This window comes from Tiliqua scincoides, chromosome 2 (assembly GCF_035046505.1).
Source record: "Tiliqua scincoides isolate rTilSci1 chromosome 2, rTilSci1.hap2, whole genome shotgun sequence".
NCBI classification, from domain to species: domain Eukaryota; kingdom Metazoa; phylum Chordata; class Lepidosauria; order Squamata; family Scincidae; genus Tiliqua; species Tiliqua scincoides.
In genome coordinates, this window is record NC_089822.1 from 157,397,212 (window position 1) to 157,423,114 (window position 25,903).

At 42.5% G+C, this 25,903-nt stretch overlaps 1 protein-coding gene across 2 annotated transcripts in view; it reads left to right on the forward strand.

The window, feature by feature from the left end:
• Positions 1 to 878: 878 nt before the first annotated feature.
• Positions 879 to 25,903, forward strand: part of UNK (unk zinc finger) — a 66,800-nt gene continuing 41,775 nt past the window's right edge. For both annotated transcript variants that reach the window (XM_066615330.1, XM_066615331.1), the window contains exon 1: positions 879 to 1,018. In XM_066615330.1, coding sequence (XP_066471427.1) covers positions 921 to 1,018 — 98 coding nt within the window. In that variant the 5' untranslated portion in view covers positions 879 to 920. The remainder of the gene's footprint in view (positions 1,019 to 25,903) is intronic.

Genomic DNA, 25,903 nt, shown 5'->3' on the forward strand with positions numbered 1-25,903 from the left:
TCTTTTTAACATCTCTTAACATTCTTTAACATCTGCTCACAGGTCTGATCCTTTTCTAATTTGCTGCCCTATGCTCTTACCTGATTAGTTTTTATCTGACTACTGTTTTTATGATATGTTGTTTTTATCTGCTTTTAAATTATGTTTTTAACTTGTTTTAACCTTGTTTGTAAGCTGCCTTGAGTTCCTTCGGGGAGAAAGGCGGAGTAAAAATAAAGCATAATAAATAATAATAATAACTTATCATGTTGCAATAACAAACATATAAACATAATTATGTGATTAGGACACAGACCAGCCGGCCCCCAACTTCCTTTTGCACAGGCATTGGAGCTCTCACAGGAAACAAGTGGCCACCCATAGCTGATTAATAGCCCAATCCTATACATACTCAGAAGCAAGTCCCATTATAGTCAACGGGGCTTACTCCCAGGTAAGTGTGGATAGGACTGCAGCCCCATCCTCATAAAATGCTAGCACTAGACATGCCACAGTTTACTTCCAGGGAAGTAAGAACCACTGAAATTATAGGTGGCCTCTAACCATTTTTACCCGCAGGGCCGTGTCTTGAAATGTGCAAGACCCGCACAGTACAGTGAATGATCGTGTTCGTGCCTTGGGTGGGAGGAGAGCTACAAAGGGCTTCCTGGGAACTACAATTCCTAAAAGCCCCCGCGCTGCTGCACAATCCGGGACAGCCAGCGCAGGGCCCCCACGGGATTTGTAGTTTTACAGGCCGGAAACCCAGCAGAAGAGAAGGGGGGCTTTCCGCCATCACCGGGACTACAAGCCCCAGCATGCTCTTGGCAACCCGGGGCGGTAATGGCGGCGGCAGCGCCTGCGCACTGCGGTCTCCGTGCGGACCGCGCAGAGTGAATAATAAAGCTCTACTCCTCGGTGGTAGCGGGCGGCGGAGAAGCATGTCGAAGGGCTCGGTGCCGACCGGGCCTTCCGCAGCCGGGCCGGTGGCGCCTGCCAGCGCGCTTCAGGCGCAGCCCGAGAAGCCGCAGCACTACACGTACGTAGCGAGAACACCCGCGGCCGCCACTTACTGCTGCTGTCGCCGCCGCCGCCGCCGCACCCCTCCGCCCGCCCGCGCGCCACACACGCCTGACGTCAGCGGGCAGCGTGCGGCACGCGCGCACGGAGACGAACCACCCGCCCGGAACCGGCTAAAACCGGTCGTGGCCGGCCTGGGCCTGTGGAATGCCGCCTGAGTGGGAGGGGGCGGGGCAGGCGCTGACACCCCCTCGCGCTCCTCCGCGTGCCCGCGCTCGTGCGCGCGCATCGACAGCCCCACATCTTTTTTCCCCCCCTATGTGTTTATATGGCTATCTATGCAGTATATATATGTACACTCCGCAGTCTGAGGCGCTTCGTGCCCATGAGGCGCTGCGGCTCGCGCACCCCCTGGCTCGTCTGCCGCCGCGCTGGCCTTCTGGGGGGGCGCCAACGTCAATCCTCCCCTCAGACTCACGTCCGTGTACTGACCGCCCTCCGTCCCTCTTCCGTCGGCAGCGCCTTCCTGCCTCGAAGTGGGGCCTTGAGAGCCCAATCCCGCGCATGTCTCCTCAGGAGGAAGGCCCACTGTCGTCAATGGGGCTCAGTCCCAGGAAAGTGTGGACAGGGTGGCAGCCTCAGCCCGAGCCTGTGCATGTCTACTCAGAAGTAGGTCCCATTAGGGTCAATGGGGCTTACTCCCAGGAAAGTGTGCATAGCATCACAGCCTTAAGAGCCCAAGCCTTTCCATGTCTACTCAGAAGTCAGTCCCATTCTAGTCAGTGGGGCTTACTCCCAGGTAAGTGTGGATAGCATTACAGCCTGGTTCTGTGGTGATTCTAGTGATCAGAAACAAGACACATTTTGTCACTGTTTTGTGCTCAGATATTGGTCAAGGGTGGCCCCAGGGACTCTGCCCAGGGCCCTCCAGGCCCAGCCCAAGTTTCTACTCAGAAGGAGACATTAGAGTCAATGGAGCTTACTCCCAGGAAAGTGTGGATAGAATTGGGCTGTAAGGCTGAAATCCTATGCACACTTTTCTTGGAGTAAGCCCCATTGAACTCTGTGGGACTTCCTTCTGAGTAGTTGTGTATAGTAGTCGTGCAGCACAGCCCCAAAGCCCACATTGAGGAAGCCTCTGTGACTGTCTCCCCACCACAGGATGCAGTGCATGTACCATTGGCACAGCTGCACTGGCACTGAAAAATTGGATAGGATTGGGGCCATTGAGCCCAATCCTATGCATCTCTACTCAGAAGTAAACCCCATAATAGTCAACAGGCTTACTGCCAGGTAAGTGAGGATAGGATTGCAGCCCTACTCTGCTATAACAGCCCTTTCTCGGATAAAGGAGGATCCCATGAGGGAAAGGGACATCAGAGTATCCTTTGCCAAAGCCACTGTGACTTATTCCCTCTCTGTTCTTTCTAACATCTGCCATTATGGCTAGTGTGTTTCTTTTCTGGGGTGCCCAATTACAATTGCAGAAACAACTAAGTGCTCAGGTGCATATTGTTTTGTTTGTCTGTGAAACTGCAGTGCTATGAAATAAAGGATGTCAAGCCCCAAAGAAATGTCATGAGCAGTAACATGACACGCAGGTTGGATAACTGATACCTATAAAATAAAAGAGGGGGCAAAAAAATCAATAATATCAATTATAATGCTACAATATTTCTTTATTTTAGTAAGAAATACCTGAAATAAAGGGACACTGGTTTCTTAAAGAAGTTGGTCTATAGAGTTTGTATGAGAAAAGTATTGTTTCAACTGTTCATGTACCCTGCTAAATTTTTTTGTGACTTAATTCTATGAACAGGTGACCTAGCCGACATAAGTATTTAGGATGTGACAGTGAGTTCTGTGCCACTGGAACACTGCAACCTGTAGCATTGCACTGCTGGTGCAAATTAGCAAGCTATAAAGGTCAGGAACCACCATTCAGCAACCATATCCATATGTCTTTAGCAACATTGTGTGAAATTGTATGGCAGTGAATTGGAATATGCTTGGTTTGGGATTGGCAGATGACTCTCGTAGATTTCTTAAGGTATATTGTCTTTCAGTAGTGTTAGCTACCTCTAGCTCAGGAGAGGGGAAATATGCATGTTGTAAATACAGAAAATACTGTAGTGTAGACTGGAGCTTGGTGGTAGAGCACATACTTTGCATCCAGAAGGTCCCAGGTCCCATCCCCTGGCATCTCCAGATAAGAATAGGAAAAACTATTCTGGCTGAAACTCTGGAGAACCACTGTTAGTTGGCATTGGCAATACTGAGTGAAATGGACCGAAGGTCTAACTTAGTATAAAGCAGTTTATGAGTTCAGAAGATGGTACTGTAACTTGTCCCAGCATATCTGCTATATGTCACTGTTTTGCATGTCTGTTGGGATTTTGCCCTGACACTGAGCTGGTTGAGATTATTATGTATGTTGCGTATTCTGTTGTGTATTACTGTGTCACAGAGAAATGCACATGATCAAATCAATGTTAGATATGCCATTCCCAAGGAACTGTGGACCTGTAATCCCAACTGGTTAAAAACTATAATACTTTAATATGTATGCTATTATAATTCATTGTGCCTTGAGGGTACCTTGTGTTTATTTTCAAGTTACAGTCTTCAACTGTAGGATTTAAAATCTGTGTCTTGTCTGAACTAAATTTTTTTAACAAGACTTGCAGGCAGACTTTACAAATTAGTGCTGTAAGAAACGTGAAACACATTTGTATTCCCAAGATTGTAGGAGTTGTTGACATTTCTTAGCTTGCATTTTTGCAAGGGAAGAGGATGTGTCTCCCTGTTTTCCTGATCTCTGTCAGGGTGGTATTTCTGGAACCTGTCCTTTATTCTCCCCCAGTGGAAATGTTGCAGAAGCATACTCTGTGTGTTGGAGTTCTTTGTAAGTTCTTTCTCTCTGTGTGAAGAATGTCTTGCTGGAATGTTTCTTGCATGTATAATTACTTTTAAAATGTTCATATTACTAGATGGTATCATGATGCCACCCATTGAGAAATCAGCAATTATATCACATATTCTACTGCTTTTAAAAATGTGTATTCTAGAGTTCCAATCGTTCCAATTTTAGTATATGTGCTGCCGAAGCGAGCACAGTATTCTAGAGTTTTAAAGTGGGAACTTTGACAATCACAATGGTGATTAATGTGCAAGTTCCTTATTACTGGTAATATTGTTCCTTTGAAGAAACATTGTTGTTAAAGTCTTTTCCCTAACAGAAACAATACCCAACAAGCAACAACCACTTCCTCATGTAAGTCTGTGACACTGTAGTGTTATTGCTTATCACTTTAGTGTCTCAGGCTGCTGTCCTTAATATAATTACCTGGGAGTAAGCTCCATTGAACAAAATGGGACTTACTTCCAAATAAATATGTCCAGGCTGTATGTATAGGTATGTATTGCTATAATATACTTTTGTAATGTGCAGTGGGATATGTTAAAATATTAAGATGAATAAAGTACAGGTATTGCTGATCTGCTTTCTATATCCTCCTTGGGACAGATGTTTTCTTAAGCTTTCCAAAGTTGAAATTTTATGAGGATTTTAGATTTGGAATTTAAATGGATGGAGCGCTTCAGCATCACGGAAAACATGGGAAGCAATCCTGAGAGAGGTTTTATCTTTATACCTTGGGCTAGTTTAAGTGGTTGTCTTGAAATGGGGTCAGTGGTTTTTCCCTTTTTAAAAATATAATGGAAAAGTACTGAGAATGGTAATGAGGAAGCTCCTGCTGTTGGTGTATAAGAAACACTGTTTGCGCATAATTTAATAATGTTAGTGTAATACCTGTATGAGGAAAATACTCTGGAAGTATTTACCGTTAGTCTGTGGGATGGTTGAGGCATAATGCCAAAATGTGGTTTGATGCGTCATGACTAAGCCTTTAAGGGTGCTAGTGATGCTTTCTCTTCTCTCCTTACACACTGCATCCCACATCCACCCCCTAGTTTGCCATTTTATTCGAAGCAGTTAACAGTAGTTTGTGCTTGCTGTACAGAATGGGATTAGAAACCAGAATCAAACCATGGTGGCTTATCCTAGTTTGCAGGACAAGTGCAAGGCAGAATTTACTGGTTTGGACGAAATGGCAAATCATGATTTGTCTCAAATCAGAAAGGAAGGCAAGGAATTGTTCATGAGAAGAGGTGTTGTATGAGCCAGGGAGTCTTTGTTCACATAGCACCAAACCATGGTTTGGCATAAGAAAATAATTTTACGCTTTTTAACGATAGATTTTTAAGTACGCTTCATGTACTTTGTATTTACTGTAAAATCAGAATTATATGCCAAAAAAACCCTAATTATGTGTCAGGAAAATCTGGATTTCTCTCATTATTGTGAATAATATTTATATAGATACATAAATATTTTGCATAATTCATTATGCATCTATTAGTTGGGGAAAGAGTAAAGGAACTAAAAAGGAATCTGCCCCCTGTCCACTAGAAAACCACTTTGGAACCCCATTTGACTCTGAAACCTCATAAGGCGCTTTCCAGTGCGCCTCCAGTGCTTTCCTGAATATTTTCTTATTAATAAGAACTTGAAACTTTGTTTTCATTTTAAAATTAAAGTTCAGATTGTTAGCAGGCTGAATTCTGCCGTAATGCCGTGCTCTTTGCTTCTGCAGAATCCCGGTTTATGCACAGCCTTGAATTTTGCTCTCTTCTTTTTGAGGTAGGTGTGCTGAAATATATGGGCATCACCATCTGCAATTGAAAAAAAATAAACTTTATTTGCAATAAAGTTATCAGCAGAGGCCTCATGAAGTGATTCAGCCGAAAGGTTCATGTAGTGAGGATGATACTTTACTCAGTGTGTGGTCAGTCTGTGGAACTCCTTACAGCAGGATATGGTGACGACATCTGGCCTGGATGCCTTTAAAAGGGAATTGGACAAGTTTCTGAAGGAAAAATCCATTAAGGGTTACAAGCCATGATGCGTATGTGCAACCTCCTGATTTTAGAAATGGGCTATGTCAGAATGCCAGACTCAAGGGAGGGCACCAGGATGCAGGTCTCCTGTTATCTGGTGTGCTCCCTGGGGCATTTGGTGGGCCGCTGTGAGATACAGGAAGCTGGACTAGATGGGGCTAGTGGGGCTGTTCTTATGTTCTTATGATATTTGTATGAAATCTGTCACAGATTGTAATAATCAGTAGCCACCAGTTTTTTCCACTCATAATTTTCAGAGCAATTACTAACTGGTGCTCAGTATAAGGGAAAGGCTACTTAGGTTAGTAGGAGACGCTTTGGTAGAACAGAACTATAAGAAATGATAATGTGAGAAGTAGTGATGTTTTTATGTTTTCAGATGTTTTCATGTGGTGGACAGAACTCTCATTATGCTATAGAAGCAGAAGATAAAATGTAGTTATTGGCAGGAAATAGATGTTTCATAGTGAAATAATCATGTCAGCAACTGAGTTTAGGCAGGTGAAATGTTATTTGAGTGTTCGCATGGGTTTAGGTGTCAGTCTGTTCCTCTGGGCAGATGTAACAACACAAATGTTTTAGGACTTCAGATTTCAAATAAATCTGTATTCCAGGCAATGTTTTTTTCTTTTCTGCTGTTTGTTGTGTTAATGTCTATGGGGACTATAATGTTGTTTCCTTCATTTAGGGGCCGCAGAACTATCCACAATAGTCTATTTACAATGGTTCCCAAACGGTTGGTCCAGAATGCACCACTGAGTTGTGTCCCAATTTTTGGTGGTTCATGAAACTGACAGGGCAGTTTGAGGGTTAAACAAGTTGCAACTTGGGGGGAGCACTGCTGTCCAATCATAGCAACACCCCTTGGCATTTATAAATCTGGTAGTAGCCTCTAGGGTTTCTAAAAGGCTTGAAAACCACTGGTCTATTACAGGTGGGGCCTCTGTATCTGCAGATTCTGTAACCGCAGATCTGGCTCAACATGGGTCCTCTGGACCCACATAGAGCCAGACTTGGCCCAATCTGAGCCTTTCTGGAGGGCTTTCTGGAGTACAAGCACATCCGCCCGCGGTCTCTGCAGGCTTCAGAATGGCTATTTCGGCCTAAAAGCAACTTCTGGTTTCCATAGGGCAGTGGTACTTGAACTTCTCGGGAGTAAAACTCCCGAGGTAGGTTTTTGTGGGGGTGGGAAAATCGGCAGCGACACGATCCCTAGGATCGCGTTGCTGTGGGGAAGGGGGACTTTCTTTAAACCTAACCTACCTGCTGCCAGGGTCCAGGGAGTGTGGACAGCCTTCTGAACTCCCCGTAGCTTGTAGAAAGTGAAAGTAACAATTGCAACCCATTTCCAATTTTGCAATCGCAAAAACGGTGGTGGGTCGTGATCATTACTATCACTTTCTGCAAGCTGCAGGGAGCCCTACAGAGGGCTTCCTGCACTCCCTTGATCCCAGCAGCAGGTAGGTTAGGTGGCGTAGTCCTGGGGATTGCATCACGGCTTTCTCCCTGCCCCTGTATCTTAAAGAGGGAAAGGGGCAGTGGTTCTGCGACTGGTGGGTCACGACCCACCAATTTGAGGACCACTGCTATAGGGAAACCGAAAGTGACATTTTTGCCCATATAAAGTATTCTGAGGCTTGGGGGAGCCCTCCAGGATCTCAGAATACCTTATATGGGCAAAAAAGTCACTTCCTGTTTCCCTGTGGAAACAGGAAGTTGTGTTTTTCTAGTTGAAACTGCCATTCTGAAGCCCACAGAGGCCTTGGGCGGATGTGCACAGTCTCTGCAGGCTTCAGAAAGCCCTCTGGACATGACCGGAGCATAGCTCCAGTCACCTTTGGACAGAATCCATGGATTTCATTATCTGCAGTTTTTGAGAATGGATCCCCCGTGGGTACTGTGGCCCCGCCTGTGTAAAGATCTAAAAAAATGTGTTTTGTGTAGTTCCTCATACGCATTGCTGGGTATGGTTTTATTTTCCCCATACAGTACTCTGTTGTACATATGGGAGAGCCGATCAACATGGGAAATCTATTCATGTGTGTGAATTGCTGTCACTGGATTGGGACAGTTACGAGAAAGTTTTACTGATTTCAACAGGAATTTCTCTCACATTGTATGCTTTGGCTTAGTTCAGTACGAGTACAGTACTTGTGTTTAACTGATTATTATCAACTGGTCTCACTGAGACTGCAATTTTCAAACTAGGAGACCCAATTAAATAAATGGTATTATTCTGGAGTAGTAATGAGATTTTTGTTGAGACAAAATTGTTTACATTCTTGGGGTGGTACTTGGAGTCCATTAGTTGTACAGAATTTTGGTTGTAGTTTTTGGAATCATTCTTCAGTATTCTGCTGGAAATTGATACAAAGGGCATGCTTATTATAAACTGCAATTTCTTAACTGAACTAGAACTCTCAGTTCTTATTTAAAATGTTTCTGTTGCCTCTCAATCAATGAAACATAATGATATAACCTACATTTTTTCAGTATTCTCTAAACAATCAAGAACATTATAAAACAGGCAGTACATTATAAAATTGTACTGTTGGCAATTGTTAAATATGACTGCAGATCATATGTGAAAATTTCACTTTTCTTTATGTATTTATGCATCTATTCTGAGGATATTTTAACTATGTTCGGTTTGTGACTGAATGTTTTTTATTTTGGGGATCTGATCTTTTATTAAATATTTACCTAATTTCCTTAAGTGAGTCAAGGAGATAATAAGTGTTATTAATGAATAATAATAATAATAATAAACTTTATTTTTATCCCGCCCTTCTCCCCAAAGGGACCCAGGGCGGCTGGGAATGTAATGACATTCATAACACTAAGTAGAGTCGCTGAGAATTTGGTTGACATTTGGATTGTTTCGAGAAATGAAGATGTTGCAGTACTAAATATTTCTGTATGGATGTCTATGCATGCAGAGCCCTGGTCTGGATATAGTCAGAAATAGCTTTTGTATGTAGTAGACTAATATTCTGGAAATAATATTTTTGTACCTTTATCCAATACTGCAAGGTATTCATGAAAGATTCTCTGGATTTCTGCATATGAGTGTGCGTGCATGCATCTCTTACATTATGGAAGAAAGCAATGTTTGCGACTAAAGACATGTAGTCAATTTTATTTTCATAGAATCATAGAATTGGAAGGGATCTACGAGGTCATCTTGTCCAACTCCATGCTAGTAGATGCCTTTTGAGCATCTGCTTGAAGATCTCCAGTGAGGGAGAATATACAACCTATCTTTTCCATTCCCAAACCACCCTTGCCATCAAGAGTTTTCTCCTGATGTCCAACCAGAATCTCCTCTCTTGCAGTTTGTACCCATTTTATCTAGTTCTACTCTCAAAGGCAGTAGAGAACAAATTTGTTCTTTCTTCCATACGACAGCCCTTTAGGTATTTGAAAAGCGCTATCATGTCCCCTCTCAGCCTTTTCTTCTCTAGGCTAAACATACCAAGTTCCCTCAACGTTTCCTCCTAGGGCTTGTTCTCCAGCCCTCTGATCATCTTCGTCACTCTTCTTTGAATCTCCAGTCTGGCTGCATCTTTCCTAAAGTGTGGTGCCCAGAATTAGGCACAGTACTCCAGGTGAGGTCTGACCAACGCAGAATAAAGTGGAACTACTACTTCTCACAACTTAGAAGCTACAGTTCTCCTAATGCAAGCTAAAATTGTGTTGGCCTCCTTTGCAGCTTTGCATCATACTGCTAACTCCTATTCATCTTGTGATCCACTGCAACCCCTCTCACCTGTTGTGTCTCCAAGCCAGGTATCTCCCATTCTATACTTGCATGTTTAGTTATTTTTGCCTAAGTGCAGAACCTTGCATTTGTCCCTGTTGAACTTCATCTTATTCATTTCAACCCAGTGTTCCATTCTGTCAATGTCTTTTTGAAAGCTTCTGCTGTCTTCTATTGGGTTTGCTACTCCTCCCATTTTGGTGCCATCCACAAATTTATAAGGCCTCCTTGAAGTGTTTTGAAACTCTGAAGTGTTTCTTATGACCAAGTGATATTGTAGCCCTGTGTCTCTGAATTGTGAATAAATTGGGTTCAGAAAGAAAGTGAATGCAAATAATCAAATGTGTTAAGTAGGGAATAAGAGGACCATCTTAGTCCTAACTGTAGCTGGACTTATAAAAAGGAATTTACCCATGTCAAGTTTCACCTCATTGTAAATAGGATGTACATTTTAATATAATCCCCTTGTAAACAATGCAGTGTGGATTGGCAGTTTCAAACCTCTGATATGTGTTTTGGCAGGTCTAGCTCCAGATATATTTGTGCCCAGGGCAGGTAACCTATGGTAAGCATCTTTTCCACCCCACACCCTATCTATCCTGTCCTGTTGCAGCTATTCATCTTCCTTGTTGTATTTGGCTGACTTGGAGCTCACAATTCTCCCCTTCCCAGAGGCAAAACCACCACGGGTTTGTATCAGTCATAGTTTTGAACATTCAAACATACAGGCAAACTGTAGTTTATTTTCTTTCATTTTCTGTCTTCTCAGCATTCCTATCTGCAGATGGAGTGGCCTTTGGAGGTGGAAGAATAGCTATAACTCTGGTTTGTTGATTCCCCATAAGTACATTATAGTTTTCCAAAACTACTTCAGGTTATAGTTACTGATTCTGGTTTGCAAGCTGACCTCAAAGCATTTCCACTGTTGTGTATGCCCTAGCACAGTGTTTCCCAAACTGTGGGTTGGGAGCATCTCTCTGCTGCACAGTGCTCCAACTGGCATTCCACCGGCCTTCAACTGGCGCCGGCCCAATGCGGGCTTGCACTGAGCCTACTCTGGTGCTGGGCTGGTACTGACTGCCACAGCTGAGCCTTACGGCACATTTGCGACAGTGCGTGCTGGCAGTGGGCCAGCTTGCGTTGGTCAGGATCAGGCTATAAGCCCCCTGGTATTCAGTGGGGCTTATTTCTGTGTATGCATGTATAGAATTGTGTTTTATGGCTGTTGCCCCAGAACTGGTGACAGTGCATTCCTCCTTGCCATGTAACAGATACTCATTGGAGATAGGAAGAAAATCCCTCCCAGCAACAGTCTTCTCTGCTTCTTTCTCTGACTGGCAAATTTGAGGGGGAATGTCCATGAAGGTGACTAGGGATTCCCCTTAGTGTTTGCCAGTCAGAGAAAGAAGCAGAGAAGACTGCTGCTGGGAGGGATTTCCCTCCTACTAACAGATCTGTCTTTCCTTTCTGAGACTGTCATCTGTCACATTATTATTATTAGATTTTCTCACAGTCAGGTAGAAGTTATTGACTGGTTTCTTTTATCGAGACACTGGGTCCTTCCCAAGGGCTATTTTATCCTATTTTGATGTTACAAATACCATCGCAAAACGCAAGCTGTTCCCAGCAAAGCTGCTTTTTACAGTTGCTTGATGGTAATTTCTGTGGCCCCTCTGCTGTTCAGATGCTCTTCAAGGTGTTTTGGAATAGCACCAAGGGTGCCAGTCACCACTGGGATCACTTGGTCTTCTGCTGCCACAGTCATTCAATTTCTACCTGTAAATCTTTGTATTTTGTTGTTTTTCCCCAGTTCTTTTCCTTCTTTTCTGCTATCACCTGGTATTGCTACATCAATTATTTTGACTTGCTTTTCTTTCTTTTCAACCACAGTTATGTCTGGTGTTTTGTGTGATTGATGTTTGTCTGTCTGTAGTCAGAAATCCCGTAATAATTTGGCATCTTCATTTTCAACAACTTTTTCATTTTTGTGGTACCACCAGTGTTTGGCTGCAGGTAGCTTGCATTTTTTTTTTACAGATGTTCCAGTATATATTTGTTGCTACCTTGACATGCCTTTATAGTTGGTTTGTGCAATCTTTTCACAGCAGCTAATTAGGTGGTCCACTGTTTCATCTGTTTCTTTACAGACAGCACTTGCTGCCTGTTGTTTTTTCTACTTTTTGCTTTAAATGCATTTGTTCATAATGTCTGTTTTTGTTCAGCTGTTATTAGACCCTCTGTTTCTATTTTCAAGTTGCCTTTTTTGAGCCACTGCCAGGTCCTGGTGATGTTTGTTTTTCCAGTAATGTCTTGCAAACATTGTCCATGCAGTGGCTTATTTTCCCATTTTTCCACTTGGTTCCTTATTCTTTCTTATAAACCTGTTTTGTTTCGTTAGTGTTCAATAATTTATTGTTGTTAACCATTTTAAGTATATCCTCTTGGCTGCAGTGCCTATATTCTTCAAGACCTCTTTTCTTCCTCTACTGTTTGATGGACTTGCAGAATTCCTCTTCCACCTGAGTTGCAAGGGAGATAGTCTGTCCACATCACTGCAGGAGTGCAGAGTATGGTTGATGGTCATTATTTTCCTAGTCATATGGTCTGTGTCTCTAGCTCTGACTATGTCCAGTCTGCTACTCCTGCAGTGTATCTGATGATGGGTATTATTATTATTATTATTCCAAACTACATGAAACACAGTTGTTAACTTGTGTTGAGCAATTGATACAATTGCTCAGTCTGAATCTCAGCCTGAGACATAAGAAAATAAGAACCACCCCACTGGATCAGACCAAAGGCCCATCCAATCCAACTTCCTGTATCTCACAGTGGCCCACCAAATACCCCAGGGAGCACACAAGACAGCAGACACAGAGGGGGCAGGGCCTGAGGGGGCTGAATAGCCGTGTTTTTCTGAGCTCCTGGAAAGCTCTTGGAAAACACACTATTTCTTCCCAGAATCGTGGGTCTGATGAGATCCGAGGATCAGTGGCCAGAAGAGGCCTTAATCCTACAGAAGGTGTACGGTTTTGGAGAAGAAGGGTCCAGCCAGGGACTGTTTTTTCTCCAAGGGAACCCAGCCATCAATGTCGGTGATGGTGAGGATTCAATGTTGAAATTAAGCCGAAGGCTCCAAGCAGGGAAGGAAGCTGAAAGAAGCAAGTGAGTGTTGTTCCGTTGTGTGTGTCTGGTATTAATTGACTAATTGACTGCCTGATTAAGCTTTTGCCCGAGAGAAGAGGAAGGAGGGGCAGGCTTTCCCCCTCCTGGGAGAAGAGGAAGGAGGGGGAGGCTTTCTCTGTGTATTTGTTTGTTGATGTGAGAAGAAGCTTTGGAAGAGATCTGCCGAGCTTGTTATGGAAATATGAGTGCATAAGTCTAACTTTATAAATCTAAAATTTGTTGGATTACAAATTAACCGTCTTGGAATACAGTTATTGTAGTGGAGTGTTCAGTTTTGTTTTCCTGTGGAGAGCAACTGGAGACCTGCATTTTTTTTTGTTCTACCAAAGTGGTTGATTGTTTACATTCCTTTGATTATCCCCTGGAAAGGAATGCAGTTGACATAGAAACAAATATAAATAACAGTAATAAGATATAAACAGAAATAAGAACATCAGGGACATCTAGTGGACTAAAAAAGATACTACAAGGACAAGAACAGGACTTGACAAGTGAAGTAAGAAGAAAGAAGATATAAGAAGGAAGAAAAAGGATAACAGGAAAAGGAGCGAAAGTTAGGAGCTCTTCTGCCCCGGAGTCCAGCTTGGGAAAACTAACACAAGAGGAACCGAAAGGGAAAGAATGGAAGCAGACAATACAAGACAATATAGAGAAATTAGTAGTGATGGGACAGCAACAAACAAATCAATATCTGCAGGTTCAAGCTAGTTTGAATGCGTTAACTACACAACTAAATGATCTTAGTCTGCAACTTAAAGATGTTATATCCAAATCTCATGAGAAAAAACAAAGGATTATGGAAAAAGTATTGGAAATGGGAAAGCAACAAGCAAATGATATTTACAAATCCAAATTAGCCTGGAAATCTTAATTCAGCAGACAAATGAGTCCAATACGCAACAAACAGGAGAGGATCAACAAAAGAGCAAAGAAATGGAAGATAAATCCAAAACACTGGAGACAGGACAAAACAATCAATTGGAAGAGACAATGTTGGAGATAGCTTGAAAGATAAAGACTCAAAAGTCACCAGACCACAAAGGAGAAGAAATACTCGTACTTCGACTAATTGATGCAGATTAGATTGATCAAGTGAAGGAAGAAGAATTCTTCAACCAACTGACATAGGTTGGAATGATCAAGTGAAGGAGATGACTCATCAAGATGTTTATTTAGCAAGAAGGGAGAGTACATTAAACCGTGATCTGTTAAGAGGAATTCATGTGAAATTTATTAGGAAAAAAAGATGGAAAGTTAGCCTAGAGAAGAGAAGAGATTTGGCAGGCCTGTGGATATTTAGGTTGGAGACAAGGGAATAGATAAAAAGAAAGAGAGTAATGTGTTAATTTTGTATGTTAGAAATTAAAGTTTATTAGATGTCAATGAGAATTTATATAAGTTTTATAGGTTTATAATATGTATAAATTTTATTTATACATTTTTATAATATGTATAAAAATTTTAGTTAGCTTGATATTAATAGATGTTAGAATTTTGGAGGATATTTTTAATGAATTAGAATTAATTTTAGATGATATTGTTTTGGATGTTTATGTATATGTTTATGTATTTAGTCATGAGGCTATATTAATTTTGGATGTTATAGATAGAGAAATGATATATGTAATTATTAGGATATTAAAAGTTGTTAGAATTTAATATGTTGGATTATGATATTAATTCTTGTGAGGATTTTATATGCTAGATATTGGAAAGACACAAAGATCCCAATGAAAGATGAATTAATAGAGAAAATAATGAATGTGGTGGAAATGGGACAGATTTCTAGAGAGCTTGGATCAACAGTGAAACCGATATAGATTAATGAAAATTATTTTATGCTTAATTGAAAATAAAGTTGTAGAAGTATAAGATAGGGTATTTAAATGAATGTATTATATATATATTATAGATAAATGATATTAAGAGGCTAACGTAGAAGAAGAACTGGATTAGGAAATATGTAATGATTTTTTAGTTATAGAGATGTATGATATCTTGCACCCTCTAATACTGTGTTTATGTATTGTATTATGTGTTATGTGTGTTATTTTTGTTTTTGGAAAAATTAATTAAAAAAAAGACAACAGACACAACCTGTGTCCTGGTACCCTCCCCTGCATCTGGCAATCAGAGGCAGCCTGCCTCTAAAACCAAGAGCTTACACATACCTACTATGACTTGTAACCCGTAATGAACTTTTCCTCCAGAAATTTGTCCAATCCCCTCTTAAAGGCATCCGGGCAAGATGCCATCACTACTTCCTGTGGCAAGGAGTTTCACACACTAATTACATGCTGAGTAAAGAAACTTTTTCTTCTGTCTGTACTAACTCTCCCAACACTCAACTTTAGTGGATGTCCCCTGGTTCTTGTGTTATGTGAGAGAGAAAAGAGCATCTCTCTATCCACTCTGTCCATCCCTTGCATAATTTTGTATGTCTCAATCATGTCCCTCCTCAGGCACCTCTTTCTAGACTGAAAAGCCCCAAACACTATAACCTTTCCTCATAAGGGAGGTGTCGCAGCCCAGTAATCATTTTGATTGCTCTCTTTTGCACCTTTTCCATCTCCATTATATCCTTTTTGAGATGTGCAACCACAACTGGACCCAATACACAATAAGGTGTGGCCTTACCATTGATTTGTACAATGGCATTACAATATTAGCTGTCTTATTCTCAGTGCCTTTCCTAATGATCCCAAGCATGGAATTAGCCCTCTTCACTGCCACTGCACATTGGGTCGACACTTTCATCGAGCTGTCCACAAGGACCCCAAGATCTCTTTCCTGATCTGTCTCAGACAGCTCAGAACCCATTAGCCTATATGTAAAGTTTTGATTCTTTGCTCCTATGTTCAAGACTTTACACTTACTTACATTGAAACGCATCTGCCATTTTGCTGTCCAGTCTCCCAGTTTGGAGAGGTCCTTCTGGAGCTCTTCACAATTTCTTCTGGTCTTCACCACTCGGAAAAGTGGGGTCATCTGCAGACTTGGCCACCTTGCTGCTTAGCCCTGTCTCCAGGTTATTTATGAAGAGGTTGCAAAGTACAGGTCCCAGGACAGATCCTTGGGGCACTCCACTTACCACTTCAGTCCATTGTGAAAATTGCCCATTGACACTCTCTGCTTTCTGGACCTCAACCAGTTCCTAATCCAGGAGAGATCCTGTTCTCTAATTCCCTGACTGTGGAGTTTTCTCAGTAGCCTTTGGTGAGGGACCTTTTCAACCACCTACTGAAAGTCCAGATACATAATATCCACAGGTTCTCCCACATCCACATGCCTGTTGACCTTTTCAAAGGTCATATTCAGCCCATGCTGCAGTGGCTGCACTGCTGGTTAGCTTCTGGGCCCAATTCAAAGTTCTGATTTTAACCTTTTCAAGTTCTTTGTGAACCGTCTACATAACCACAGGTGATGATCTACCTCTTTGTGTCCTTGCCCACCAATTAAGTTCTGTGTCAAGTGCCCTGCTCTTATTCCATCAATCTTATTCCCTGCTTTTATTCCAAATCTTCCATCTTTGCAAAGGGTTTAGACCAGTGTTTCTCAAACTGTGCATCGTCACCCACTAGATGGGTCATGAGCCAATTTCAGGTGGGTTACATAGCATCTAGTTCATCATTGGCATCCTTCAGTCTCGGAAGACTATGGTATCGCGCTCTGAATGGTGGTTCTGGAACAGAATGTCCTCTCCAGAGCACGAAGCCTGGGTAAAGTAGATATGGAGGATAGACTGTTTCCCATGCAGCAAATCCCCCCTCTCCACGTCGCTGAAATGGTCCAATGGAAAGGAAGAGTTGGTTCCAGCTGTATCGCAGGAGTTGCCAGAACATGACTTTGTTCAGCCATGAACTGCCTCAGGGACTCCAGCTCTGGATTTTGCCTCGAGGTTGATTCCTGAAGCCTTTTCCATAACTGGATGTAGCCACAAGGCAGTGGAGGTTTGGGATCAGAGTTTTCCTTCTCTCAGATGAGCTGCCTTCCCAGGCTATCTAATCCCATCTACCTGGTTGTTGTTTAGTTGCTTCTTGTACAGCCAAACTGAGGGCCTATTTTTCACCCCCAGGGGTGACATCTGGGATGTCAAGACTTGCGCGTGAATTGGATTAAAGTGAGGGAGAGGTGCGCATAGTCAGCCTCACTCTGTCTTCCCAGATTCCATCTTGCTCCAATGGCAGGACAAAAGTCGAGATGGTTGGAGATGGGCTGGGTGCAGTGGTTGACCAGGGTGTCTTTCGTGTCTTGCCGTGCTCTTAGCGTACCACGTCGCTTGCAGAAACCGCCTTCATGACTGTTGGTCTTATTCTAGTAGATCTCATCTGCTCAATCTGCCGGAGTCTGTCTTCACATGCTCGGGATAGACAAGTCCCAATCTCGCTGAAGGTCAATGACCCGACGGCTACCCTCAATCTGGTTCGGCCAGCCTGTTGAAGCTGTTGCCCGGGATGTGGCCACTGCGCATGCTACAGCTACTGGTTCAACCACCATCTAGTTCAACCATCATTGAAAATACAGAGCAGAAAATAACAGGGTGCAGAGCTGCTGGGCAGGGCAGTCGCCCCATGGGAGAGAGGCATGGTGCTGTGCCTTGAATAGGTATGAAGATGGATGGGATGCTGGAAAAGGGGGAAGGGCTGTGTGGCAGTCGTGGATCTGGCCCCTGAGCTGCCCAAGGGCACAGACTGCAAAATGCCATCTTCCCCCCCCCCCCCAGAGGAGACATATCTCTGTCATGGAGCCTCGCAAACTGTCCACTGACTTTCTGAAGGCCTTCTGAAGCCTCCAGGAGGTCGATAAACAGCACTTCTGGTTTTCGAAATACTAGTGTTTAACAGCCCTCTTGAGGGCCTTGGAAGGCTTTCAAAGGGCCAGTGGACATAGGGCAGGGCCTCCCGGCCCTCAGAAGGGCTCCAGTTGATCGATGGCAGAGCAGCAGACATGTGGTACTATCCCCACAGGTGTGGCGCCCCAGGGTTTTTACCCCCCAACACCTTGAGGACCATCACTGCTGTGTGGTTGGAAAAGGATCCAAGTCCGTGTTCTGCTTTGACTTCTGAGCTGGAATGTTTGAATTCCAAGTAATGCAAAATATCAGCACAGGCACACTGTGTATTGGGACCTTTGGCTGATCAAGGCTTAGGTTTGAAGCCTAAATTGGCTATGTCACTTCCAGCCATGACATCACTTCCAGCCATGACATCGCTTCCAAGTTAATGACATCCCTTTTGGTGGGTTCCTGTTGTCATCCTAAAAAGCGAGTCCCGATGCTAAAACATTCAAGAACCACTGGTCTAGACAATCTCAGTAAGGAGCAGGATGTTTTTTTTTCCCCCAGTGGTGGCCTTGGGATTTATGGAATGATCACCTTCAAGAAGTCTTCCAAAATATAACTTTAATAGCTTTCAGGTTGCATGATCCATCCTTTCTAAGCTGAGGTCCTGATTATATGCTGGTGGTTTTGCTGTCTTTTGGATGTTTTACTTGTATATGTTACTGTTTTTGTTAGGTGTTGCTTCTAAGCATTGTTGTGAATTGCTTTGACAGAGAGTAGATAGATTAAAAAAAAAAAATTCCACCCAAACCGACAGTGGTGTCTATTTTCAGCACAGAAGGGATGCTCTGATTAGTTCAGAAAATGTACCTCAGGTGCACACCCTTTGTTTCCTCATTGCAAAATCATGTATGGTCAGTTTGATTCTCAGTCTGATCCTTTCAGCTGCCTCAAATCTGTATATACAAGTAAAGGTATGTTAGTAATCTGGAGTTACAACATCTGCATATATTGGGGAAATTAATGGTATTTCACAATAATTGTCAGGGCCTTAAGGAAGTAAAAGTTTTTGATAAAACCTAGAGATATAATAACTTGAGACAAGAATTTGTCACTGCATTGAAATTTATTGATTATCAGTATGCATAAATATGCAGTTGTTCAGAACTGGACTATATCTGGGAAATAAACATCAGTACAGTATTGCTGCCAAGTGATGTGAAGAATCAGTATTTAACTCTGTAGGAATATTCTCTGTTTTGAAATATATGTACATGCTGGATCACCTTGCTGTCACCCCATACCTAAAAGACTATGTTGGTGCATCTGTTTCTGCCAATTTAATGACTGGGCATAAGCAAGAATAGATGGCATCCATGTTTTCAGTGGGTAATAGTGCATGTATTTGCGATGATAAAACATCTACTGTGATTTACAACAAATAAATAAAATGTGTGCCTTAAGGGTAGAATGGAAAAAAGCATCACTTGGAAGACTGCCACTGTTGCTCTGAATCCAAGTTGTTGGTGTCTGGTTTGATATTGGCTGCTTGGAATGCCATTTTGTCAGCTAAGGGATTGGCTGTCCTGATTTCTGACTTGCAACAATGAAAATGGTTTCCTTACAACAGTAGAGTCAAACAGTTTGAAGGAAAAAGGCCTTCTGTATCTAACCAATGAATGGGCTAAAATGATGGATGTCTGTAGTAATTGGGAAAAGGGTCCAATAGGCAGGAGTGTCCTTGAGCGTGTCATTTGGTTCAGGAGTATGCCAGGATTTGAAGAAATTGGCTTCTGGAGCTAGAAGGTGTGAATAACAGCCCTCCCCTTAAAGCATTTACCTGGAATCTGTGCTCTCTTTTTGTATTCTCTCACCAAGAATCATCCCTCAGTTATTAACTGAGTCCAAGTACATCTGTTCCAGCCCTATATCTGATCATCAGCCACCCTGCTCCTGGTCATGCAAAACTTCTGAGTCCCCTTTGCAGTACTCATTAGTCTGTGGATAGATGGTGCTCTGAAATTGTGGCACTCCACCTGTCTTTACAGCTACAAATAATTCAACAAAGCAAATTATAAATCAGCGTCCCTTCCACATCAGTCTGTAATTTTGGGCAAGTATTTTGTCCTTCATGGCTTCTGATAATTATGTAATGTTTTATATAGGACCATAAATGCACTTGGCACTTTTCATGGATAGGACACTGTCTCAATAATTTAAAATTCAACATGGGAAAAATCCTTTTCAAAATCCATTCTCTCCTATTCCTGTGTAAATCAGTTTTGCCCTCTGCTCTCCCAAATCCTTTTTCAAAATACATTCCCATCTCTAATGTTTTTATTATTTATTTATACACCTGGTATAGAATTTTGAATTTTCAACTGAACTAGAACTCTTAAAGCAAGAAGTGACTCAATTTCTTTTTAAATAGGGTTTATTTAATTGTTTTTGTCTTTGAGTCGCACCCATTAGACCTCAGTTCAGATGCATAAGACTGCTATGCCTTGGCCACCTTATTCCTAGTGGATAACTCGATACATTAAAGGTTTCCAAATATTCCAATACTGTATTTAGAATAAATCACTCTGTATTAAATTGTAATGGTGGTGCTCCTTTCCTTTTTGCGCTTGTTTAAGGACTGATATATTTTAAGCCAATCTATCTAAAATGGGAGCTTAAATATGAGCTTGTGTATGAGACTTGCATAATGATCTTTTTCCCCACTAACTGGCTGAAACTATTCAGGAGCTAAAGGTTATTCTGGCATGTCTGGGCAGTGCCACCATGATCAGTGGCATATCTGGGTGGGTCCATGGTACAAATAACCCTGAATGTCACAACCAGGAGGGTTCTGCCACCACCCCAGCCATGCTGTCCCGAGGACTGCCCGTGCCAGTTGACCCCCCCCCCGATGTTCTGAGGACCGGAGAAGCTGAGCTCGGCCTTCCTCTGGAGGACCTTAAAACATCACTTCTGGTTTTCACCCGAAAACCAGCTGTTTCAAGGCTCTCCGGAGGCCTTAGAAGAGGTGCCCCGGGAACCCCAGTGTCCAGGACCACCACTGATCTTGATAAATTAAGGGAAAGTGAATTCCTGCCCCATCTCTTTTCTTTACCACTTCATTCTCAGTTTGTTTTGTTTCCATAAAATTAATTTGTGCTTTTCCTAAACAGTTTAAGTAGTAGTTGAACTTAATAAGGTTTGCAAAATTTTGCCTTTCTGAAAGATAATGGACTGGTAATCAGTGTTCTATTTAGAAAAGAGGCACATTGGCCTTTTTATATGAGCAGGAGGCTTGTGGCGGAATCAGCATTGTAATTTTATGGTGGGGGAAACCAAAAAGGTTTGGGTTGCTGGCATAGAAGATACAAATGGTGGAATAGAATAGTGGGTCTGAACCTATATGTGCATAAATCTGTATCTTCTAGTCTATAGTCACAATGAAAAAAATGGAAGGGGGTTATAAGCAGAGGTAGAAAATAATAGGGAGCTCTTCTGGTATAGGAAGGTGAGAAATTCTCTATCCTCTAGAGTCTCCTTACAGTTCTGTGAGTTCCTGCATTTCAGAATTTCATTTTGAGACATCTGGCATATAATGAGTGATGTGGGGCCAGCTGCTTCCATTGCCCATATTCATGGTTTAGCTTCTAGATCACTCACCATAAATATATAGCATGACTTACTGTCATTCTCTGTGAATTGTATGGCTTATGAGGGACAATAAACTCACTGTTAGCTTATGACACTTAAGCATTTGATTCTGCTGCAGGAAAGAATCAAAGCATCTGATAAGGAAGTTTGACCAAGATGCCCATTCTGCAGAATCAGTAACTGTAAACTGGTCTTTAAAGGGTTGGCCAGTACTGGCATTTCCACTTAACTGAGTCACTTGAATATTGAACATGCATGAGCAGATGGTTAGCCCCATGTTAATTACAGAACACATACAAGCCAAATTCATTCAGATGTTAACAATTATTTGCATACTGCAGGCTTGCATTTTTTTTCCCTATGGAGAATCCCTTGATATGAGTGACTTATCCAGCTTACTGGATGTTTCTGATAAGGCTATCAGTTCAGAAGCAGTTTACACATGGAATTTCAACTTTCTGTCACTAGGCTTTGGGCAGCATTTATATTCTGTGCAAGGCTGTTCAGTAGTAAGTCCAGTTGTGTTCAGTGGGGCTTACTCCCAGGGAAATGAATAGGATTGCAGTCTAGGATTTGTTATTTCTTTATTGCCTAAAGAAAAACATTACTCAAAGTTAACACTACATTTTTTTAAACCCCTACTTCCAAATGCATTATTTCGTCATATCATGATGTTGTCAAATAAATGTGTTGCTCTTCAGGGTCTTCTGTAAATAATCAAGTGTGGGTATGTTTCTGCCAGCAGTGGTCTTCTCACATTATCCTTTTGTTCTATAAGACTTTTTCCAAATTTCTGTCCTCTACTCTAACCCATTGAAAGTTCTTGGAATAAATTTACTTTTCCTACAATTTGATGTGTGTATTCTTGAGATGGTCTTCATCAGGGGAATTATCTGTGGTCTAGCATTCATTGTTTTACCTAGGACTGATTTTAGACTGATTTTAGAAATGGGCTATGTCAGAAGGCCAGATGCAAGGGAGGGCACCAGGATGAGATCTCTTGTTATCTGGTGTGCTCCCTGGGGCATTTGGTGGGCCACTGTGAGATACAGGAAGCTGGACTAGATGGGCCTATGGAACAGTGGGGCTGTTCTTATGTACCTTTCTGCATGTTTACAACAGAGTACCATGCCTATGTACTTGGAAATAATACTCAGAGTTAATGATACATGAGTTCAGTGGGGCTTATTCCCTAAACACCTCAATGCCATCTTTTAGGAGGTCTTTGGACCCAAACCTTGAGGAGCCACACCTTCATATGTGTGTATGTGCCTGCCAGCCCCCCCCCATCTGTTACTCAGAAATTGGGCAGCAGTGTAGGGTTCTCCTTTGTGCTACCACTGGCCCATGTGGGTATTAGAGAGTTTCACAGTTCGACCTGGTACGCCCTCAACCCTTAGCTGGCTGGTGCCTGACCTGGCTAGCCTCTAATGCCTGCCTTGCTTCATAGTAAGTGTGTTTAGGTTTGTAGCTTAAGACTGCTGTATCAAAAAACTGGATATGATTTTACTTGTTTAAATCCATGTCAGTCCCAGATTTTCTGCTGTTTTCTTTGTACCAGATACCTGCCTTTTTGATTCTTTTATTAAAGATGTGTGGAAGTTGTGTGTGTTGGTATAATTTGGGTTTGTCAACATTAAAATGAAACAGCTGATTCTCCACTGTGATCCAAAAATAAGATAAGCTGCATTTCTGGGCAGAAGCAGGGTGATTGCTTCCTTAGGACCCTGGCGCTGTGACAGGGAATGTGATGCATTCCCTTTCTGCAAAAAGATAGATGATTTCTTTGTTTCTCTGAAGGCTATCACTGAAACCAGACTGGCTGGTTTCAAGTCATTTTGGCAGCTTGAAGCTACATTAATTCTAATGGCACATGTGCCAGGAGATTGCTTTAGGGATTTGGATGTTTTATTCGAAAAATTAACTTTTGCAGAAATTAGAAAACGAAAATAAAAATAGGGTGACCAGCTACAAAGGAGTATGGAGTCTTGTATCTTTAGTAGTTCTATACAGGGTGGCCACAAAATCCCTAAGCAATCTTAAATTGTTTCAATCCCAAATCTGTACAATTTCACTTTATGGCCACCGTGTAAAGTAGGGGTTTTCCACAGCTCTTCTCATCCAATATATGCTTCATCTGCCCAAATTCTTTCTGCTATAGTTCCCCTCTTTGCATTTGGGCAACCTCAGTAAAAAAATACTCTGAATCTCTCAACTATTCAGTATACTGTACGTTGAAAAAATCCAAGCTAATAGGAGGCAAGAGTTTTGAGACTAGTTCTTTTTTGAAAACTTTTTGTCTCCTCCCCCCCCCCCCCGTGCCCCCTGTGAAATGTTTAGGTACCAGGTGTTGCAATCTCCAGTGGGATATATTGCTCCTGAAACACTCAACCATTCAACCAGCAATGCCATTTGGGAGGTGTTTTTGATTCAGCAGTGAGGTGGGCTTAAGCCCATTGAACACCAAACAGCCCTTTTATCTTTGCAACAATGGAGTAACATTGTTACTAGCACGATCAGAGGACAGACTTAAGATCTTCAGTTATAAAAAACAGCTTTTGGAGTTTAACTACCATGTGTAGATGTCAGAAATACTGTGTATTTAGTAACATGGGACTGTAGCTCCTCCCATGCCTCATATATCTCCTGACTTGGTCATTTGCAACTAGATAAAATTATTCGGGTTGTTCTACAACAGCTGAAATTTAGTACACATACAGTCTAGGTTAACAGGCAATGATAAGAAATGGAAAGTTGCCATGTCAGAGAGCTGCAAAGTTTGGCAGTGGGTGCCTTGTTGTGAAAGGGGCCTAGTCAAGTGCCCAATGAAAGAGAAAAGGTCTGGGTTCAGGCATAACCCAAAATAATGATTTGTACTAACCATGTTCAAGAACTTACACCATGGTTTGAGCTTCCAGGTGTACAACAGGCAAGTGATGGTGTCTAGGTGCTTGTCTGCTTTTGGGTGCAATCCAAACCCCATACCCAGCCAGCACAAGTCCCTTGCGCTGGCCTGGAAGGGTCGCATATGTGCCTTAAAGCATGTTTGCACCTCTGTGTGAATCAGCTGGGCCAGCACAGGGACATGTGCCGGCCAGCGGAGGCCAAATTCAGCCTCCGCGTCAAGGGAGACTGGTAAGTTTGTGTCAGCCAGAGCAGGGTTGGGGTTGTGGAGAGGGCAAGGAGGAGGCATCCAGAGTGGGGGGAGGGAGGGAGAGCCTGTGGGCGGCCGGAGGGAGTGGGAGGTGGGGCCAGGATCCGGCACTTAGGCTGAATTCTAGCCCTATTCACGAGCAGCACAGAACGACTCCAGGTTGCTCCATTCTGCTCGGATCTGCACCACCTCTTTAGGTGGCACAGATCCTAGTAGCTCCATTGGGGCCTCTGCGGCTGTCCCCAGGGTAAGGGGAATTTTTCCCCCTTGCCTTTGGCTGAGCCTCAGCCAGCCCAAAACTTGCGCTGGTTACCATGGAGGCCCACCAGCCTGCCTGTTTCAGCACAAGTTTTGATTGCACTGCCTGTTTCCAATCTGCTCAGAACAGCTTCACAGGTTTCACTCTGGTCTCAGTGGACTTGGTCCTGTGCTTCATCAATTGTCTGTGACTTCAGGCATAATATGAAATAATAAATTCATTGGAACTAGTGGTTTGCAAATCACCTTCAAATCCTGGTTTGTGGGTAGGCTTGGGTTCAGATACTAAACCATACTTTAGTTCAGCCATTTTCAACCACTGTGCCATGGCACACTGGTGTGCCGTGAATGGTCCCCAGGTGTACCATGGGAATTTGGGAGAGGGCCATTTATTAGTAGGGCTATTGGGGGATGTGAGCCCCCCCACTGACAGCATAGTGTGCCTTGTCAATTGTCCAAAAACTGATGGTGTGCCTTGCCAGTGTGCCGTGAGATGAAAAAGGTTGAAAATCACTGCTTTAGTTAAAAGGAAATCCATGGTTTTGTATTATGTCTGAATCCAGCTACTTGTGGAGTTAGGAGGTTCATATAATGCACCACTCTGGAAACTAATGCCAGTTTTGAATTGGGGAATTAGAGCACTGGCTGCCTGTAGGCCTGCTTGCTTCTTACCCACTTAACTTTCACATAAGCAAATGAATAGTTTTGTAAAAGTCACTGTGGATCTTCAGTATACACTCTCTTCTCTGAGGGTAACGTGTTCTAAGTGCAATGCAACTCCCACACATTTGAAGAAGTGGGGAGAATGAAATAATACGTATACACCAACACACACTGTAATGTTATCTCCTTTTTTTTCTTATGCATAATGGATAAGTATGTTCTAATTGGGTGGTCTTTTCCTTAGGTGTACTGTATACCCTATGAGAGTGTAATTCATGCTCTTAAAATCATCACTGCATATGTATATGTATTCTCAAGATGCTAATGAGACAGAAAGTACTAGCGCTCTAAGCTGCTGTCTGCAGTGTGTAGGCCTGTGAACACAGCTGCTTTTATATAATGGGGCATTTTAATGTAGGAATTGCAGGGTAAGATAGATGCTGGCTCTCCATAGAGATATTGCATGAATATTTCAAAACCTAGTGGAAGAACT